Source organism: Protomyctophum parallelum (assembly GCF_964188405.1).
Source record: "Protomyctophum parallelum genome assembly, chromosome: 13".
In the NCBI taxonomy this organism is placed as follows: domain Eukaryota; kingdom Metazoa; phylum Chordata; class Actinopteri; order Myctophiformes; family Myctophidae; genus Protomyctophum; species Protomyctophum parallelum.
In genome coordinates, this window is record NC_139708.1 from 3,212,871 (window position 1) to 3,231,037 (window position 18,167).

General features: G+C 45.5%; 1 protein-coding gene across 1 annotated transcript in view; it reads left to right on the top strand.

Moving 5' to 3' along the window:
- The window catches only part of carm1 (coactivator-associated arginine methyltransferase 1), a 44,722-nt gene extending 28,864 nt beyond the window's left edge, over nt 1-15,858 (top strand). Inside the window, 2 exon segments of the mRNA XM_083780712.1 lie at nt 14,993-15,061; nt 15,717-15,858. Of these exon segments, the coding sequence (XP_083636838.1) occupies nt 14,993-15,061; nt 15,717-15,847 (200 nt within the window). The 3' untranslated portion in view covers nt 15,848-15,858.
- The last annotated feature ends 2,309 nt before the right edge of the window (nt 15,859-18,167 follow it).

Below are 18,167 nucleotides of genomic sequence, written 5' to 3' on the forward strand. Positions count from 1 at the left end.
CCTGTGAGCTTAGGTTTAGGGTAGGTTGTCTGACTAATGTCGGTCGGAGTCGGACTCACACCTTGAGCACCCAGGGGTTATTTAATCCATCCAATCAGAGCACCCAGGGGTTATTTAATCCATCCAATCAGAGCACCCAGGGGTTATTTAATCCATTCAATCAGAGCACCCAGGGGTTATTTAATCCATCCAATCAGAGCACCCAGGGGTTATTTAATCCATCCAATCAGAGCACCCAGGGGTTATTTAATCCATTCAATCAGAGCACCCAGGGGTTATTTAATCCATCCAATCAGAGCACCCAGGGGTTATTTAATCCATTCAATCAGAGCACCCAGGGGTTATTTAATCCATCCAATCAGAGCACCCAGGGGTTATTTAATCCATTCAATCAGAGCACCCAGGGGTTATTTAATCCATCCAATCAGAGCACCCAGGGGTTATTTAATCCATCCAATCAGAGCACCCAGGGGTTATTTAATCCATCCAATCAGAGCACCCAGGGGTTATTTAATCCATCCAATCAGAGCACCCAGCGAATTATAGCAGCAGAGCACTTTTACCGACGGACAGGATGTTATGTGGCTGAAGCGGCTAAATGTAGCCAAAACACTCTAGAGGCGATCGACAACAATGGGAGGTATGAAGATCAAAAGTTATTAACGTTTTAAGATTTTCGGTTTTTTCGGCTAAACGGGGGAAACATTTTCGATGACGTGCAACTGTTGCGCAACATCGAATGTTGCACAACAGACGCTCCCAGCCTGTGGAGCGATGTGATCGGTTTTTATATGAATAATCTCTGTCCTTTTAATCAATCTCCATCTACGCCATACTAATTAATAGGACGAAGACCTCCGTCTGGGGACCCTTAAACTGTTAATACGTCCGACCAAACACGTGCACCCCGATGTGACAGGCAATAAGCGTTCGCCGCTGGATGTGAAGTGGACAACGCTGTAGTTCTCCTTAGTGGCCTCGGAGGTGGCGCTATTTCCCCGCTTCTGGCTGCAGGATAATTACCACACCATTGATTACAAATATGATTATATGACCGGATAAAATAAAATAAATCCTTTGAATTTGCCTCTTGGGGCACCATCAATTTTGCGTAGAGATCGCATGTTGCCCCGTTGTCTCTCCTTCAGCCCTCCTCTTCCAGTGGTGCATCTTTATTTTCATTCTTACTAACAACAAACTACATGTAACGGGAGTTGCCGACAGCTTCAGCTTCCAGGCCTTCTACTGGCTCTACTGAGTGAAGGCCCACCCCTGCTGCCCTTCCAGCCAATAGCTAATGTTGTTTCCGGTTGCCGTTCAGGACCAAACATAAAAAAATAGTCGATTTGAATTACCTGAAATAGTGGCTTCAAAATGTCTTATGTATTACCGTAATTAATAATAAAATAATAATAACAATAATTAATAATATGGCTTTGGTTGGGCTCTGTTATACGTATATGTTTGAAAGTGTTGCAGCTAAATCTGCCCCTCCCCCATACTAAAACTCGCCCAAGTTCCCTTTAAGCAATTGTGTGGACATTTGTATCATCAATCAATATACATGTAATGTCACAGTTGACAGTAGAGACTGTCAGAGCATTGCAAATTAATACAGCTGGATTTGAATACTAGACGAGGTGTTTACAAAATACATGTACAGGCCAATATATTGTACCAAGTACAGTCAACACATGTATGTGCAACTAGCTACTTCTCTCCTGTGACGTCAACACTGCACTAGAGATCAGCGGATGAGCTTTCTTGTCACCCGAATCCGAGTGTGTATATTTATAATCCGCCCGTTATCCGACCGCATTAATTAATCAAATTTATATATCCGCAACCACCCAACGTCCGCTGCAGGGATAGCCAATCTACAAGTTCACAACACGTCGCTGGCTCGCTGTGACGCGTTGAGCTTGTAGATTGGCTATTTATAAGTTGTGTCACTGTTCGCACATCGCAACGAACGTCTTTTCATGGCATATATCCAGCCCTCGCTCCCATGCAGTCCCATATGGCACAGTCCCATGCAGTCCCATATGGCACAGAGTCCCATGCAGTCCCATATGGCACAGAGTCCCATGCAGTCCCATATGGCACAGAGTCCCATGCAGTCCCATATGGCACAGAGTCCCATGCAGTCCCATATGGCACAGAGTCCCATGCACTCCCATATGGCACAGAGTCCCATGCAGTCCCATATGGCACAGAGTCCCATGCAGTCCCATATGGCACAGAGTCCCATGCAGTCCCATATGGCACAGTCCCATGCAGTCCCATATGGCACAGAGTCCCATGCAGTCCCATATGGCACAGAGTCCCATGCAGTCCCATATGGCACAGAGTCCCATGCAGTCCCATATGGCACAGAGTCCCATGCAGTCCCATATGGCACAGAGTCCCATGCACTCCCATATGGCACAGAGTCCCATGCAGTCCCATATGGCACAGAGTCCCACGCCCTTCCGTTTCAGTTAGTTGTAAGTTTCTTTCATACTCTCAGCAGCCCGTTAGCCTAGCAGCAGCCCGTTAGCCTAGCAGCTAGCCCGTTAGCCCGTTAGCCTAGCAGCAGCCCGTTAGCCTAGCAGCTAGCCCGTTAGCCTAGCAGCAGCCCGTTAGCCTAGCAGCAGCCCGTTAGCCTAGCAGCTAGCCCGTTAGCCCGTTAGCCTAGCAGCAGCCCGTTAGCCTAGCAGCTAGCCCCTTAGCCCGTTAGCCTAGCAGCAGCCCGTTAGCCTAGCAGCAGCCCGTTAGCCTAGCAGTTAGCCTGTTAGCCCGTTAGCCTAGCAGCTAGCAGACCACTCGTTGTTGTAGTCCTTCTTAGCCAATATAGGCGTCTAATTTGTGCCTGATGGAAAATACAAAAATACTACTAACGCACGCCGAGATTTTGTGCCTTTTAAAAACTATATAATAAGCCTATAGAATATAGATAGATGTCATTTATTTATTTCCATTTTAAGTTATAAAACCTATAGATGGATGCCATTAATTTATTTCCAGCATTTTCACCCACGGTTTATCCCATATTAATTCATAATATATTCCATTGACCCTAAACCGACCCTAAACTGCGGTTAACCGCGGCTAAATCCGCAATCCGCTGGTCTCTACTGTGCTCTGTATAACATTTACAGTCACCTTTACAAAACATATAGTACATAGAAATGTATATATAAAAAAAAATCAGCTGATTGTTGTGCGGATATTTATGTAAATATCTGAAGCTGTCAATTATATGTTGCTGTACCTTTTAAAGGCCTGGCTGCTCAATGCTTTTTAATTTACCAATGCTGGATGCCATCTATGCACTATAGGAAAGAGGAGAGGCATAGCTTGCTAATATATTTTTGTGTTCCAAATGTTCAGGGAGTTATGCTGCTGCCATGTTGACTGCCACCAGTTAATGTTTGTCTGTTTTTGGTCCACCTTTGGAGACATTAGTTGTGCGTGAGTAGGTTAAGATTCAAGGCTCAACTTTATTATGGAAGAGGCGAGGGTTATACGGTGTACACGAGAGGTTGTGCAATATGTATTTTTTCAAAGCTGATGAAACACAAGAAGGCAGGTATCATCCAATTTACTACCCAGTAGTACATACAAGTGTGTTGCAAAGTGGCTATTTTCACAGAATGTTCTCCCCCAGAATAGGAGTGTGTGTGTGTGTGTGTGTGTGTGTGTGTGTGTGTGTGTGTGTGTGTGTGTGTGTGTGTGTGTGTGTGTGTGTGTGTGTGTGTGTGTGTGTGTGTGTGTGTGTGTGTGTGTGTGTGTGTGTGTGTGTGTGTGTGTGTGTGTGTGTGTGTGTGTGTGTGTGTGTGTGTGTGTGTGTGTGTGTGTGTGTGTGTGTGTGTGTGTGTGTGTGTGTGTGTGTGTGTGTGTGTGTGTGTGTGTGTGTGTGTGTGTGTGTGTGTGTGTGTTCAATGGCGGTCAATGAGTTGCCTTGGATGTCTTTTTTCCAATGGTTCTCCCTGCCCATGACGTCAGAATATTCTCGCTAATATCTACCGAGTAGTAACTTAGCGGTGGCTAATATCTACCGAGTAGTAACTTAGCGGTGGCTAATATCTACCGAGTAGTAACTTAGCGGTGGCTAATATCTACCGAGTAGTAACTTAGCGGTGGCTAGGCATTAGGCAATACTCTCTAATATCTACCGAGTAGTAACTTAGCGGTGGCTAGGCAATACTCTCTAATATCTACCGAGTAGTAACTTAGCGGTGGCTAGGCAATACTCTCTAATATCTACCGAGTAGTAACTTAGCGGTGGCTAGGCAATACTCTCTAATATCTACCGAGTAGTAACTTAGCGGTGGCTAGGCAATACTCTCTAATATCTACCGAGTAGTAACTTAGCGGTGGCTAGGCAATACTCTCTAATATCTACCGAGTAGTAACTTAGCGGTGGCTAGGCATTAGGCAATACTCTCTAATATCTACCGAGTAGTAACTTAGCGGTGGCTAGGCAATACTCTCTAATATCTACCGAGTAGTAACTTAGCGGTGGCTAGGCATTAGGCAATACTCTCTAATATCTACCGAGTAGTAACTTAGCGGTGGCTAGGCAATACTCTCTAATATCTACCGAGTAGTAACTTAGCGGTGGCTAGGCAATACTCTCTAATATCTACCGAGTAGTAACTTAGCGGTGGCTAGGCAATACTCTCTAATATCTACCGAGTAGTAACTTAGCGGTGGCTAGGCAATACTCTCTAATATCTACCGAGTAGTAACTTAGCGGTGGCTAGGCAATACTCTCTAATATCTACCGAGTAGTAACTTAGCGGTGGCTAGGCAATACTCTCTAATATCTACCGAGTAGTAACTTAGCGGTGGCTAGGCATTAGGCAATACTCTCTTCTGCTGTCCGTCAATGAAATGTTTACGCCTCCGTCCACTTCCATTATAAGTGTGATCTTTAGCTGTGTTTTTCTCGGAGTTGAGGCTCAGATTGTGGTGATTGAACAGAACGTCGATGTTAGGAGCTCAACAGAGGAATCTGCGCTACCTCACGGTTACAATATTAAAGGACCATTTCACCATTTCTTAATCTATCTTCATATAATTGGTCCTTACTTTTGTTCATGATAAAATACCACAATTTTGTTTTACTCCACCAGTGACATCATCATTAGGCAGATTTCTTTTTTTAATGGATTTAGATTTTTATTGTATTTAGTTTTGTATTAACTACTAAATACATTGTCAAATTAATGTAGTGGAGTACATGTACAAGTAGTGGAGTAAGAGTATTGGAAATTGGAAATACTCAAGTAAAGTACAAAGTACAGTACCTAAGTAAATGTACTTAGTTACTTTACACCACTGGACAGTGGACACACGTACATGATGAGGACGTGTATTTACGTTCAACATGGATCGTTCAGATCCAACGATCATGTTGAAGAAATTATTCCTATAAAACATATGAAAGTTGAGAGTTGTCGTCTTGTGCTGCAGCAACATGGAAATATTCAGGCCTACATTAATGTTAAACCGTTGTGTCACAGCGGGATCATTTTACCACTACTACTGACATCTGTAGCACACGTTGGATGTGGATAGCTTTTACATTTAAGACGCGATGTTGCGCGATGACGTTACATGAACGCAACTAGAGTTTTGGGTCTAGCTCTGAAACATCAGTGCTGTCAAAGAGACTGACAGACACGTTTATAGAATGTTGTCATTCTCTTCGTTCCGTGTCAGCTGCCTTGTCAGAAAGAAAAGGAACGTTCTCTCTCTTGTGTGTGTGTGTGTGTGTGTGTGTGTGTGTGTGTGTGTGTGTGCGCCTCACATACTTTGACAAGGCACCACCGAAAATCACTGTACCATAGAGAGAGAGTATGTACAGTATGTACACCAGAAAGATTATAATTTATAACATAGTTTTTTTTATAATGTATTGGATACAAAATGATAGTATAATACATTTGATGCATCCTGCTCCATATACAACACACTGCACTGCTTTTCAGTTCATCATTCAAGTTTTAGCCAATACAAATTTGATCGCATATAGATTATTACGTGATTCATCGCAATTTTAAAAAGTAATCGTTGGGACAGGACTAAAACAATCTGAAAATAGCAGATCAACAAGCTACAATGTGTTGCATGCACTTATGAAGTTTGTATTGCTTCTGGGATTATTATTTGTATCGGTTGTCTTCATTTGCTTCAAAGTGTTACTTTACGCTGTTGATGCCAAAGCACTGCGTGGATATTTTCCCTCCTTGTACATCCATCTACAGTGGAATGTGAGGAGATGTGAGCAGGGCTAGAGCAATGTGGGTGTGGTCCACTAGGCTGATGCTGAGCCTACCCTCGTGGTCTAATGTGGGTGTGGTCCACTAGGCTGATGCTGAGCCTACCCTCGTGGTCTAATGTGGGTGCGGTCCACTAGGCTGATGCTGAGCCTACCCTCGTGGTCTAATGTGGGTGCGGTCCACTAGGCTGATGCTGAGCCTACCCTCGTGGTCTAATGTGGGTGTGGTCCACTAGGCTGATGCTGAGCCTACCCTCGTGGTCTAATGTGGGTGCGGTCCACTAGGCTGATGCTGAGCCTACCCTCGTGGTCTAATGTGGGTGCGGTCCACTAGGCTGATGCTGAGCCTACCCTCGTGGTCTAATGTGGGTGTGGTCCACTAGGCTGATGCTGAGCCTACCCTCGTGGTCTAATGTGGGTGCGGTCCACTAGGCTGATGCTGAGCCTACCCACCTGGTCTAGAGCCTGCATCTCGGGAGATGCTGCCAGCATTGGTTGGCAAGGTCACTGCACAGTGTGATACTGGCTATGGCTGTCTTCATGTTTACCAGTCCAGACTGTGAGGTTGAACGTTGATGTACCCCACAGAGACTATGTAAGCATCATCAGGAGAGGAACACCCAGGCAACCCCTCTGCTGTTTGTCCCTCGCACATGGCATGAGTCCTCTCTAGGTCGTCCTCAGACGAGACCTCCATTGTCATAGCAGTCATCTCCATACATCTGGCCAGTTCGTTGGTACGTTGTGCTCCTGCGTTGTTCTTGATTACACCCAGTCATCCATGTATGTTAGTGTGGGACATCTTCATGATCGATGCCTGTGTGTTGGTTCCCACAGCACCAGTTTGCTGGCTATCAGTTAGTTCATCATGTCTTGCTAGTGTCATTCTCCTGGCTGCCATTTACTGTCTCACTCTTGCTATTCCCTCATACAGGATCTTGTTGGTACTGCATGCAAAATTCTGGTGTAGCACCCATCTAGATACTTTCAGGGTCCAGCATTAACTGCCATAGAAGAACAGACTCTACTGTTGCATAGATTAGAAGGAGCTGAGTTTGATTTGATGGGGGAGGTTGGAGTTACATATCATGCTGTTCAGGGCCCTCCATGCAAGTGCCCTGCTCACTTTTTCAAATCTTGCTTGGTTGAGTTGACCCATGATGAGCTCAGGTACTTTAAGTTATTGACTTCTTTCAACACAGTGCCTCCTGTGGTCAGAGGTTGATGTTCCGGTAAGATGTTATAGGTGCAGAACCTCAGTTTTCTTGGCATTTAGCCTAAGGCCAACCTTGGCGCACACTAACGCCACTCTGATCAGGAGTTCAACTAACTAACACACTAACTAACTAACACACTAACTCCACTCTGATCAGGAGTTCCTGTGCTTTACTTGTTCCACTCAGCTGTCTGTCCCTCACACATGGCATGTGTCCACTCAGCTGTCTGTCCCTCACACATGGCATGTGTCCACTCAGCTGTCTGTCCCTCACACATGGCATGTGTCCACTCACCTGTCTGTCCCTCACACATGGCATGTGTCCACTCAGCTGTCTGTCCCTCACACATGGCATGTGTCCACTCAGCTGTCTGTCCCTCACACATGGCATGTGTCCACTCAGCTGTCTGTCCCTCACACATGGCATGTGTCCACTCACCTGTCTGTCCCTCACACATGGCATGTGTCCACTCAGCTGTCTGTCCCTCACACATGGCATGTGTCCACTCAGCTGTCTGTCCCTCACACATGGCATGTGTCCACTCAGCTGTCTGTCCCTCACACATGGCATGTGTCCACTCAGCTGTCTGTCCCTCACACATGGCATGTGTCCACTCAGCTGTCTGTCCCTCACACATGGCATGTGTCCACTCAGCTGTCTGTCCCTCACACATGGCATGTGTCCACTCAGCTGTCTGTCCCTCACACATGGCATGTGTCCACTCAGCTGTCTGTCCCTCACACATGGCATGTGTCCACTCAGCTGTCACGTTTTCCTTGGGAAGTTGATGGTGTAATTCTGTTGTATGGAGCAGAAGGTGGCACCATGGCACAACCTGGGCTATGTGAAATGGAATTTGGATTTAAGATAAGACTGAGTACCAGCCAGCCCTTGACTGCAACTTTGAAGGGAACCAGCCATTTTAATAATGGTTCAATGATTATGAATGTGTGTACTTCATTGAACAAAACCCATATAGATAGACTGTTTAAGCTTCATCTTACTCATTTTAAAAGTATGAGATTAGGCTGCAATACCAAAGTATTTCTGCACTTCTAGTAGCCAGCCAACCGGGATGTCTTTCATTCCAGGCGTCAGTCTAGGCTTGTAGTCACATGGAACAACGTTTTCCCCTCTGTTACATACGTACAAGAATTAGGAATAGAGTAGCAGAAACCAGAGTTTACGGTTTACGGATGGGTTCTACGCCTGGCAGGTGTTGGCCCACTAAAGAATGGCTACTGTGAGAATGTTCTTCTCACAGCTGTTTGCGCATGCAAATCAGTGGGGATACTCTGTACAGAGCAATGTCTGGCTTGGATGTGGGCCCTTGGTACATGCAGATGGATAGAACTCCTGTATTGCGTCATTGTAGAGCTCCATGTAGGATACAGTCTGAGAAAATGCAGCCTCTATATGCTTCTTTCTCCTCTGAAGATCCATCCCACCATTTTGTAACCCATTTTTCACCCAGTGCCAATTGCCTAAGCTGTAATCCTGGACGCTTAAATCGGTTGTTGCACCCTTAAGGAGAGCACATCTGTTCAAACAGATCACGAATACTGGATGTAAAACAAAAAAACATGATCAAGCAAGATATATCTGCATGGTTCTGCATAGTAGTCACATCTTGGTCAATCACTAGCAACATGCTACATTCCAGAGCCTGGGAAACAAGCTGAAATGTGAAATAAATCAAATCAAATGATAAGTGAGGGGCACTCTTATCATCATAGATCATCTCATCGTAATTTGCGTCCTCTCCTTCAATGTTTGTTTACACAATGTTTGTGTTTACACAAACCCTCAAAGCTGGCCATTTGTTGTCAATGGCACTCAATGTTTGTGTTAACACAATGCACAGACCCTCAAAGCTGGTCTAGCGCCCCGCCCTAAGATAAATGGTTTAAGTGCACACTATTATAATGTATAGTTAACATTGACCGAACCATGGCATGACAAGCCACAACACTAACCTGTAGTTTCACTATTACCGGGGGATCTCTCTGCTAACAGAAATTTAAATGTGGATCACTGTAATTTGTGATAATAAATTTTTTCAGAGAATGGCTATATTGCCATTTAAGTATCGTAACAGTCGCTGGCTCTGACCGCTGGATATAGATGTGGAAAGAAGCCCAGTCTGTATTTTGTTTAGATTTTTTCTTGCAAAAATAATTGGCTTCCAGGCATCTGGTGTTAAAAGGAAGGTTTCACTAAGGCTGATCCATGGACTTAGCCTCTTGGAGACATTTACAGAATCCTAGCATCCCTATTCTGGGGGAGGGACGAACATTCAGCAAAAATAGATCTACATGCTCACAGCGCGTCACACTGCGACACATCTCATCTACTACAGTAGATCAGTGTATTGCAAGGTTGAGGACTAAGTCTCAGGTTCATGTGCTTTCTCTTACACGGGCCTAAAGCCTGGAATAAGGTGCCTCTACTAGTCAGAGTGCTAGCCTGCACACCTGGGGTCATGAAATGGCTCCAGGAAATGCTCCCAGAGTAGGCAAAGTATTTATGTACAGTTTGGAATTGTGTTGAATTATATTTGCTTGATTGCTTGAACCTTTGTCAATGCATGGATTGATATTGTTGTAATGTCTTACTTTCTGATACAGTGGGAACTATGTACAACTAATAATTATATTGCTGCCGGGTGGAAACCTTGTATGTCAAAAAAAATTGAACATTGTAAAATGGTGAAGATGGCTGATTTTATTTTGTGACGCGTTGTGAGCTTGAAGATCGGCTATTTTACTACCTTGGAGCTTGTATGATGAAGTAGGGCCTTAATTTACAAAAGTATGGAGATACAGGGCTTCTACCTGACTGCGACAATTTGCAATATGTAAACGTTTCAGCTGTCTTTTAGATCGAGGACCACAGTGGAAAAAACAAACTTTTTGTTATCCTTGATATATTATTTTTTTAGAAATGCATGTTTGTTTTTTTGATAATTGCCAAATAAAACTAAAGCAAACACAAATCAAGTGTTTCACATCTTTACTTGACATTTAACTTGTTTGTCATCCTTCTCACTTACAAAATAAGCCACAATGGCTCCATATCAAACTATCAAACTGCAAATTAGGTTTATTGGGACAATGTGCTGTCAGCTGTCTGCAATAAACAAATCAAGATTTAAATAGCTCAACAACACAGAAAAAAGTGGTCTCTACACATTCAACACAAAGTAATTTCAATGATTGCTGTGCAAAATAAACACTTGCATGTCAAACGATCAACCTCAAACTTGGTATGCGCATCGCAGAGGGTTTTTCAGACTGGGAACTTGTTGGATTGGGGGTTCAATGTGGGAATCGATCCCCATATATGATCCCTGAAGTATGCACAGAATCTGTCAACTGTCCAACCCAAGTCAGTTCCATGATGTCATATTGATGACAGGTGTTTTCCCCGTGTAGGATCAGGTCGGCCTGCTCTCCCTCAACCCTCCTTTTCTGGTGGTGGTGTGGTACTCCTTTGTTTTCATTCCTAATGATAACTCTACATGTCGTAATGAGAGTTGCCAATCCCTAGTCTCTCAAGACAAGATGCAGAGCTCCTCAGCTGAATCTGTTTTGAGAGATTGGGGATCTCTAAATATGAGCGTAAAAGCGATGCCCCATAGTATGGGCATAAAACATGAGGACACAGATGGGTTTCATGTTAAATGCACATGTCATTTTGTGCATGTAGGGAGGAGCACTCGCTGTGTTCATTTCAACCTCACACAAGTAGGGGGGGACGAGGATTTACTATACTGTGGCTATCGGGTTACAACTCGGGTGGCGCTGAGCCGGCTCGGGGGAACTTCACCAACGGTCGACACGGCAACTCGCTCGCTCAGTGAGTCAGTGGTGTCCCTCAGTGAGTCAGTGGTGTCCCTCGCTCAGTGAGTCAGTGGTGTCCCTCGCTCAGTGAGTCAGTGGTGTCCCTCAGTGAGTCAGTGGTGTCCCTCGCTCAGTGAGTCAGTGGTGTCCCTCGCTCAGTGAGTCAGTGGTGTCCCTCGCTCAGTGAGTCAGTGGTGTCCCTCGCTCAGTGAGTCAGTGGTGTCCCTCAGTGAGTCAGTGGTGTCCCTCAGTGAGTCAGTGGTGTCCCTCAGTGAGTCAGTGGTGTCCCTCAGTGAGTCAGTGGTGTCACTCGCTCAGTGAGTCAGTGGTGTCCCTCAGTGAGTCAGTGGTGTCACTCGCTCAGTGAGTCAGTGGTGTCCCTCAGTGAGTCAGTGGTGTCACTCGCTCAGTGAGTCAGTGGTGTCCCTCAGTGAGTCAGTGGTGTCACTCGCTCAGTGAGTCAGTGGTGTCCCTCAGTGAGTCAGTGGTGTCACTCGCTCAGTGAGTCAGTGGTGTCCCTCAGTGAGTCAGTGGTGTCACTCGCTCAGTGAGTCAGTGGTGTCACTCGCTCAGTGAGTCAGTGGTGTCCCTCAGTGAGTCAGTGGTGTCACTCGCTCAGTGAGTCAGTGGTGTCCCTCAGTGAGTCAGTGGTGTCCCTCAGTGAGTCAGTGGTGTCCCTCAGTGAGTCAGTGGTGTCACTCGCTCAGTGAGTCAGTGGTGTCCCTCAGTGAGTCAGTGGTGTCCCTCAGTGAGTCAGTGGTGTCCCTCAGTGAGTCAGTGGTGTCCCTCAGTGAGTCAGTGGTGTCACTCGCTCAGTGAGTCAGTGGTGTCCCTCAGTGAGTCAGTGGTGTCACTCGCTCAGTGAGTCAGTGGTGTCCCTCAGTGAGTCAGTGGTGTCACTCGCTCAGTGAGTCAGTGGTGTCCCTCAGTGAGTCAGTGGTGTCACTCGCTCAGTGAGTCAGTGGTGTCCCTCAGTGAGTCAGTGGTGTCCCTCAGTGAGTCAGTGGTGTCCCTCAGTGAGTCAGTGGTGTCCCTCAGTGAGTCAGTGGTGTCCCTCAGTGAGTCAGTGGTGTCCCTCAGTGAGTCAGTGGTGTCACTCGCTCAGTGAGTCAGTGGTGTCCCTCAGTGAGTCAGTGGTGTCACTCGCTCAGTGAGTCAGTGGTGTCCCTCAGTGAGTCAGTGGTGTCACTCGCTCAGTGAGTCAGTGGTGTCCCTCAGTGAGTCAGTGGTGTCACTCGCTCAGTGAGTCAGTGGTGTCCCTCAGTGAGTCAGTGGTGTCACTCGCTCAGTGAGTCAGTGGTGTCCCTCAGTGAGTCAGTGGTGTCACTCGCTCAGTGAGTCAGTGGTGTCCCTCAGTGAGTCAGTGGTGTCCCTCAGTGAGTCAGTGGTGTCCCTCAGTGAGTCAGTGGTGTCCCTCGCTCAGTGAGTCAGTGGTGTCCCTCAGTGAGTCAGTGGTGTCCCTCAGTGAGTCAGTGGTGTCACTCAGTGAGTCAGTGGTGTCCCTCAGTGAGTCAGTGGTGTCCCTCAGTGAGTCAGTGGTGTCACTCGCTCAGTGAGTCAGTGGTGTCCCTCAGTGAGTCAGTGGTGTCCCTCAGTGAGTCAGTGGTGTCCCTCGCTCAGTGAGTCAGTGGTGTCCCTCAATGAGTCAGTGGTGTCCCTCGTGGTTTCAAGTTGGCTTGAGATGGCGTGCCTCCGTCACGGTCTAGTAGCAGAGTGCTCTCTAACCCACTGGTCTAGTAGCAGAGTGCTCTAACCCACTGGTCTAGTAGCAGAGTGCTCTCTAACCCACTGGTCTAGTAGCAGAGTGCTCCCTAACCCACTGGTCTAGTAGCAGAGTGCTCTCTAACCCACTGGTCTAGCAGCAGAGTGCTCTCTAACCCACTGGTCTAGCAGCAGAGTGCTCCCTAACCCACTGGTCTAGTAGCAGAGTGCTCCCTAACCCACTGGTCTAGTAGCAGAGTGCTCTCTAACCCACTGGTCTAGTAGCAGAGTGCTCCCTAACCCACTGGTCTAGCAGCAGAGTGCTCCCTAACCCACTTGCGTCGTTCACTGGTCAAAGTATTGGGAGGAAAACACACTTCGCGTCCCCGACCCATATCTGGCATTAAAGGAGCACCATTTTCAACCAATCTTTCGTTCATCACTGATGCTCCTAATGGTTCTAAATTCCCTAATTGTTCCTCACTAATATGTGTTAATATACATTTTGTCTCAGTTCAGAAACCTGCCTACCAGTGGCATCATCAGCTAAGGTTTAAAATAATGCTTAAAGTGCTTAAAGGTTTTATGACATTCATTTTCATTTATTTTTCTTTTTTCTTTTAGGTTTTATGACCTCAATTACACCCAAAAAACCTGAACTTTGAACATGCAGTGGATTTTCTGTGGTCTGTTTTCTTTGGGGTTTTTTGGGCCTTTTGAGCTACAATGAAAACAGGCAACACAGTGAAACAGTGACATCTGCTGGCAAATCCCATTGACATGATATGGGATTTGCAGTAAGTGATGTCACTTACTGCCGGCAAATCAGAGCAACTGTTTGAGCCAGAAAACCCCAGATCACAGAAAATCTACTGAATGTTAAAAGTTCATATTTTTTGGGTGCAATAGAGCACCGAAGTCTGACGTCACTTTCAGTAGAGGGCGTCTGTCCCCAGGTTCATGTATTTGTTTAGTTGCATTGAAATCCCCATTGAGGCGATTTGAGATCGCCTCATATAACAACTGTGTTTGAAAAATGAACATGTCACCCCGGCCGCTTCACTCATATGGATATGAAGAATCAACTGACTGAGAGAAAACGCTATTGTTACTGCTGCTGAATTAGTTAGATTTTCGCTAGAAGCAGACTGTATCATATATGAGTGACTGACTGTTGCAAACGATGCAGAGACACCTCCCTGACAATAACGATACAGAGACACCTCCCTGACAATATAACGATACAGAGACACCTCCCTGACAATATAACGATACAGAGACACCTCCCTGACAATAACGCAGAGACAGCTTGTTTATTTTTGGACCACAACGCTTATAGTAGACGATATTAAGATCACCCCATGTTATTCTCCATAGAGAAATCACTTCCGCGAACCAGGGGAATGGTCGGGATGAGCGAGTTACGTCAGGACTTCGGTGCTCTATTGAGATTAGAAAACCTAAAAAAAACAAGAACAATTCCAAAACCTTTTTTTTAATGTCACAATCCCTTTAAAGGCTAAGGTGACAAATGGATGAATTAATCACTGCTTTCTCGGTTGGGAGAGGGAGACATTTTGACATAAAACTTAGAATGCAGCTTTAGATTGCTTGTCCTTTTACATTTTACTAGCTTAACTATATTATTCAAATTTGACATTTACAAATCCTGACTCCCAAGACAAGATTTTATTTTTTATTCTTTATTTATTTTTTAGAAATGTATCATCAAAGGCAATGTTTTCTCAAAGGCAGTTTGGTGGCTATGGATATGTTATTACAAAATAATACCGTCATGGTTGGAAGCTCCTTTTTCCTCACAGTGCTGCAATGTATAAAACCATTCTTGTCAATGGCATATTTGATGCGTTTGTTTGCGTGCGTGCGTGCGTGTGTGTGTGTGTGTGTGTGTGTGTGTGTGTGTGTGTGTACAAATAGTTGATTGTCCTTCTCTTTTGTCTCAGTTAACTCTGGAATTGTGAACCACACCCACTCCAGGATGGGTTCCATCATGAGCACAGGCATTGTCCAGGGTACGTCCACCAGGGGGTGACATTTGGCACAACATCTTCATTGTTTATCAAGTGGAACCATTTTAAAACTCACTTTACACTTGGTGTTTTTTGTGTGACGCCATAGACTCATAGAATGGGCTTTAACCCATTCTGACCTGAGATCAGATTCATAACGAGGTTTCCACTGGACACACACTGGGTCTGATGAACCCATTCTGACCCGAGATCAGATTCTAAAAATGTCAGTCGCTCTTCGATTTTTCAAAAATAGCAGACCTACAAGCTCGTATCGCGCCACTCGGTGGCGCGATATGAGCTTGTAGATCTGCTATTTTTCAATAGCTAAAGCATAACATGATGCTGACACCAAAATGGGTGCCCGGTCAGAATGGGTTAAAACCCAGCGTCCGTATTCTGGGGAAGACTTTCCCAGACGTAGGTGGCGGCATAGTTTCCCGGCGGGGTGGTGCTCTATTTATTATTTATTATTATTATTATATTCTAGAATAGTAAGAATAATATTGTTTTGTATATGTAAATAAATATATATAAATATATATATATATATATATATATATTTTCTTTAAATGCAACCTTACAACAGACGGAACTCCCTAACTAATCGTAACTTGTGAATGTTTATTGTAACTTGGTGTTTCTCCTACCTCCCCAGGAGCCTCGGCAGGCCAGTCAGCCGGCGGCAACAGCCACTACCCTGTCACCAACCAGTTCACCATGGGGGGCCCCGCCATCTCCATGGCCTCGCCCATGGCCATCCCCAACACCGTGCATTATGGGAGTTAAAAAAGACGGCGAGAGAGCTTCGCCCTGAGAAGATCTCGCCCGCTCAAGAAGCTCCCCCCTTCCCTCCTGGCATGACAAGACGACCTCCCCTACCCCGACTTCACTCACTCTCTCTCACACACACACACACACACACACACACAAGCTCCTCCTCTTCGAACCGTGGCAGTGTGCTGCCTCCCACCCCCCCCCACCAGCCAGTCAGCCAATCATAACTGCAGCTAAAACCAGTATACCAAAAGCGGTGCTGATAAGGCACTCTGTGTTGTGACTGGTCTTAAAAACGATCTCGTGGTTCATCCGTCCTCCCTGCCAACACAGGCTGCTCCCACTAGTCGCTACGAGAGTTGTTCACCTCCCCTTTGCACCTCCCAGCATTCATTGGGACTTATCCCCCACAGCCCCTTAAATCTGATTTATACTTTGTTGTGCAAAAATAGGCGACCTACAATATATAGTTACAAAATGACAGTGTATAGTACAAAAACTCGATATATATATATATATATATATATATATATATATAGTGTACAAAAAACAGCCGCCCTACAAGCTCACAACGCGTCACAGACACGACACATTGTGAGCTTGCATGTCGACTATTTTTGTCAACGCAATGCCTTTTTGTACGACGGAGCATAAATGAGGGAATACACACACGTGCGCAAAACAGTACAATGAGCACAAGAAGCAGGACTCGACCCCCTTTACAAATGCAGTTCGTTGGACTGGATTTTACGCGCACGTGCACACGCACGGACACCGTGGACTAGTGAAAGTCAAATTGCAGGACTGTACCACAGACATCATCTACTGTACCACAGACTGTACCACAGACATCATCTACTGTACCACAGACTGTACCACAGACATCATCTACTGTACCACAGACTGTACCACAGACATCTACTGTACCACAGACTGTACCACAGACATCTACTGTACCACAGACTGTACCACAGACATCATCTCCCCATCTTTCCCCTCGTTATCATCCGTCCTTTCTTCCTTCCTATTGGCTCCTGTACTTTGACCTCCTGGTCTTAAAACATCCTCCTTCATCTCCTCCTGGGAATGTTCTTTTTGCTAGCGGCACTGTGTTCGTCCACCGTCCTCTCGTCCAGTGGATGTCCCAAAAACGCTTTTCACACGGCAATGCTGGATTCTGGTCTTGTGCGTCATGTCAGATCCACAAACATTTGAGAAGAACACGATATGCCCAGGGGAACTTTGGCGTTCTTTTTTTTTTTTTTTTTTAACCTGGGCCCTGCTTTTAGGTCGTAGCAAATGCAAACAAAGGGTGAGTGGAAAATATGTTTTGGAATTGGTTCCGGAGGAGCAAGCTGGTAATTCAAACGTATGCCCTTTTTTTTTTTTTTTTTTAAGCTTTCTCTTTTCTTTTCTTTACTTTTCGTTTATTTCCTCCCAAAAACGCCCCTCCTGACGGATGCAACATTTCCGGTGGTGACCACATGGACCAATTCCAATAATTATTTCCCCCACCCTTCGTTTGTTGGCCAAATGCAGAGCCCAGGATTACAGAAAATAAAGTTCCCCCTTAACGTTATTTATGTCAGAGCATCACTGCCCTACACCATGAAATTTAGAGTTAGAACTGAAAACAGTAGAACACTAGACGTTACTATGTGTTTAACCATGGTAACAGCATCCTTCTCTGCTACAGTTACGGACTGCCATGTTGGTTTGAGCGCATTGTACACTTTGGACAAATGGACCGGTCCCTTTTAAACAATGTCCATGTTGTTAGTTTCTTTTTTATCGTGGAAAGTGGAGCTAGTACTGGTCGACTCCTAGAATAACTCCTAGAAGTAGAAGGAAACCCCACCGAAGATGGAAAGCTGAGGTTGTGGTCCGGTCCAGTGCTTCTCAAACCTTTCAATTTCAAGGACCCCCAAACAATTTAACCAAATGGCCCCTTACAGGTCCATTTGGTTCCATTCATAACACTCAGCGTTTCAGACCTGTAAGGGTCCATTTGTATACTGTCAAGAGTTACAGACCTTATAAGGGTCCACTCCATTTGGTTTCATTTGTACAGTCTGAGTTACAGATCGGCAAGGGTCCATTTGGAACCCTGAGGGACCACTAGCCTAGTTAGTGCACGGTCTCTCAACATCGGTTGCAGTTCGGCTTTCTGTTGGACTGTTTGGGTCTGTACAAAAGGAATCAAATGGACCCTTAGTGGGGTCTATTGGTTCACTCTCAAAGTTAAATGAAGGCATAGAATTGGGGTCCCAGAGATTGGAATATATAACAAATTGGGGTCGATGGTCTAATGCACTGGTTCTCAAAGTGGGGT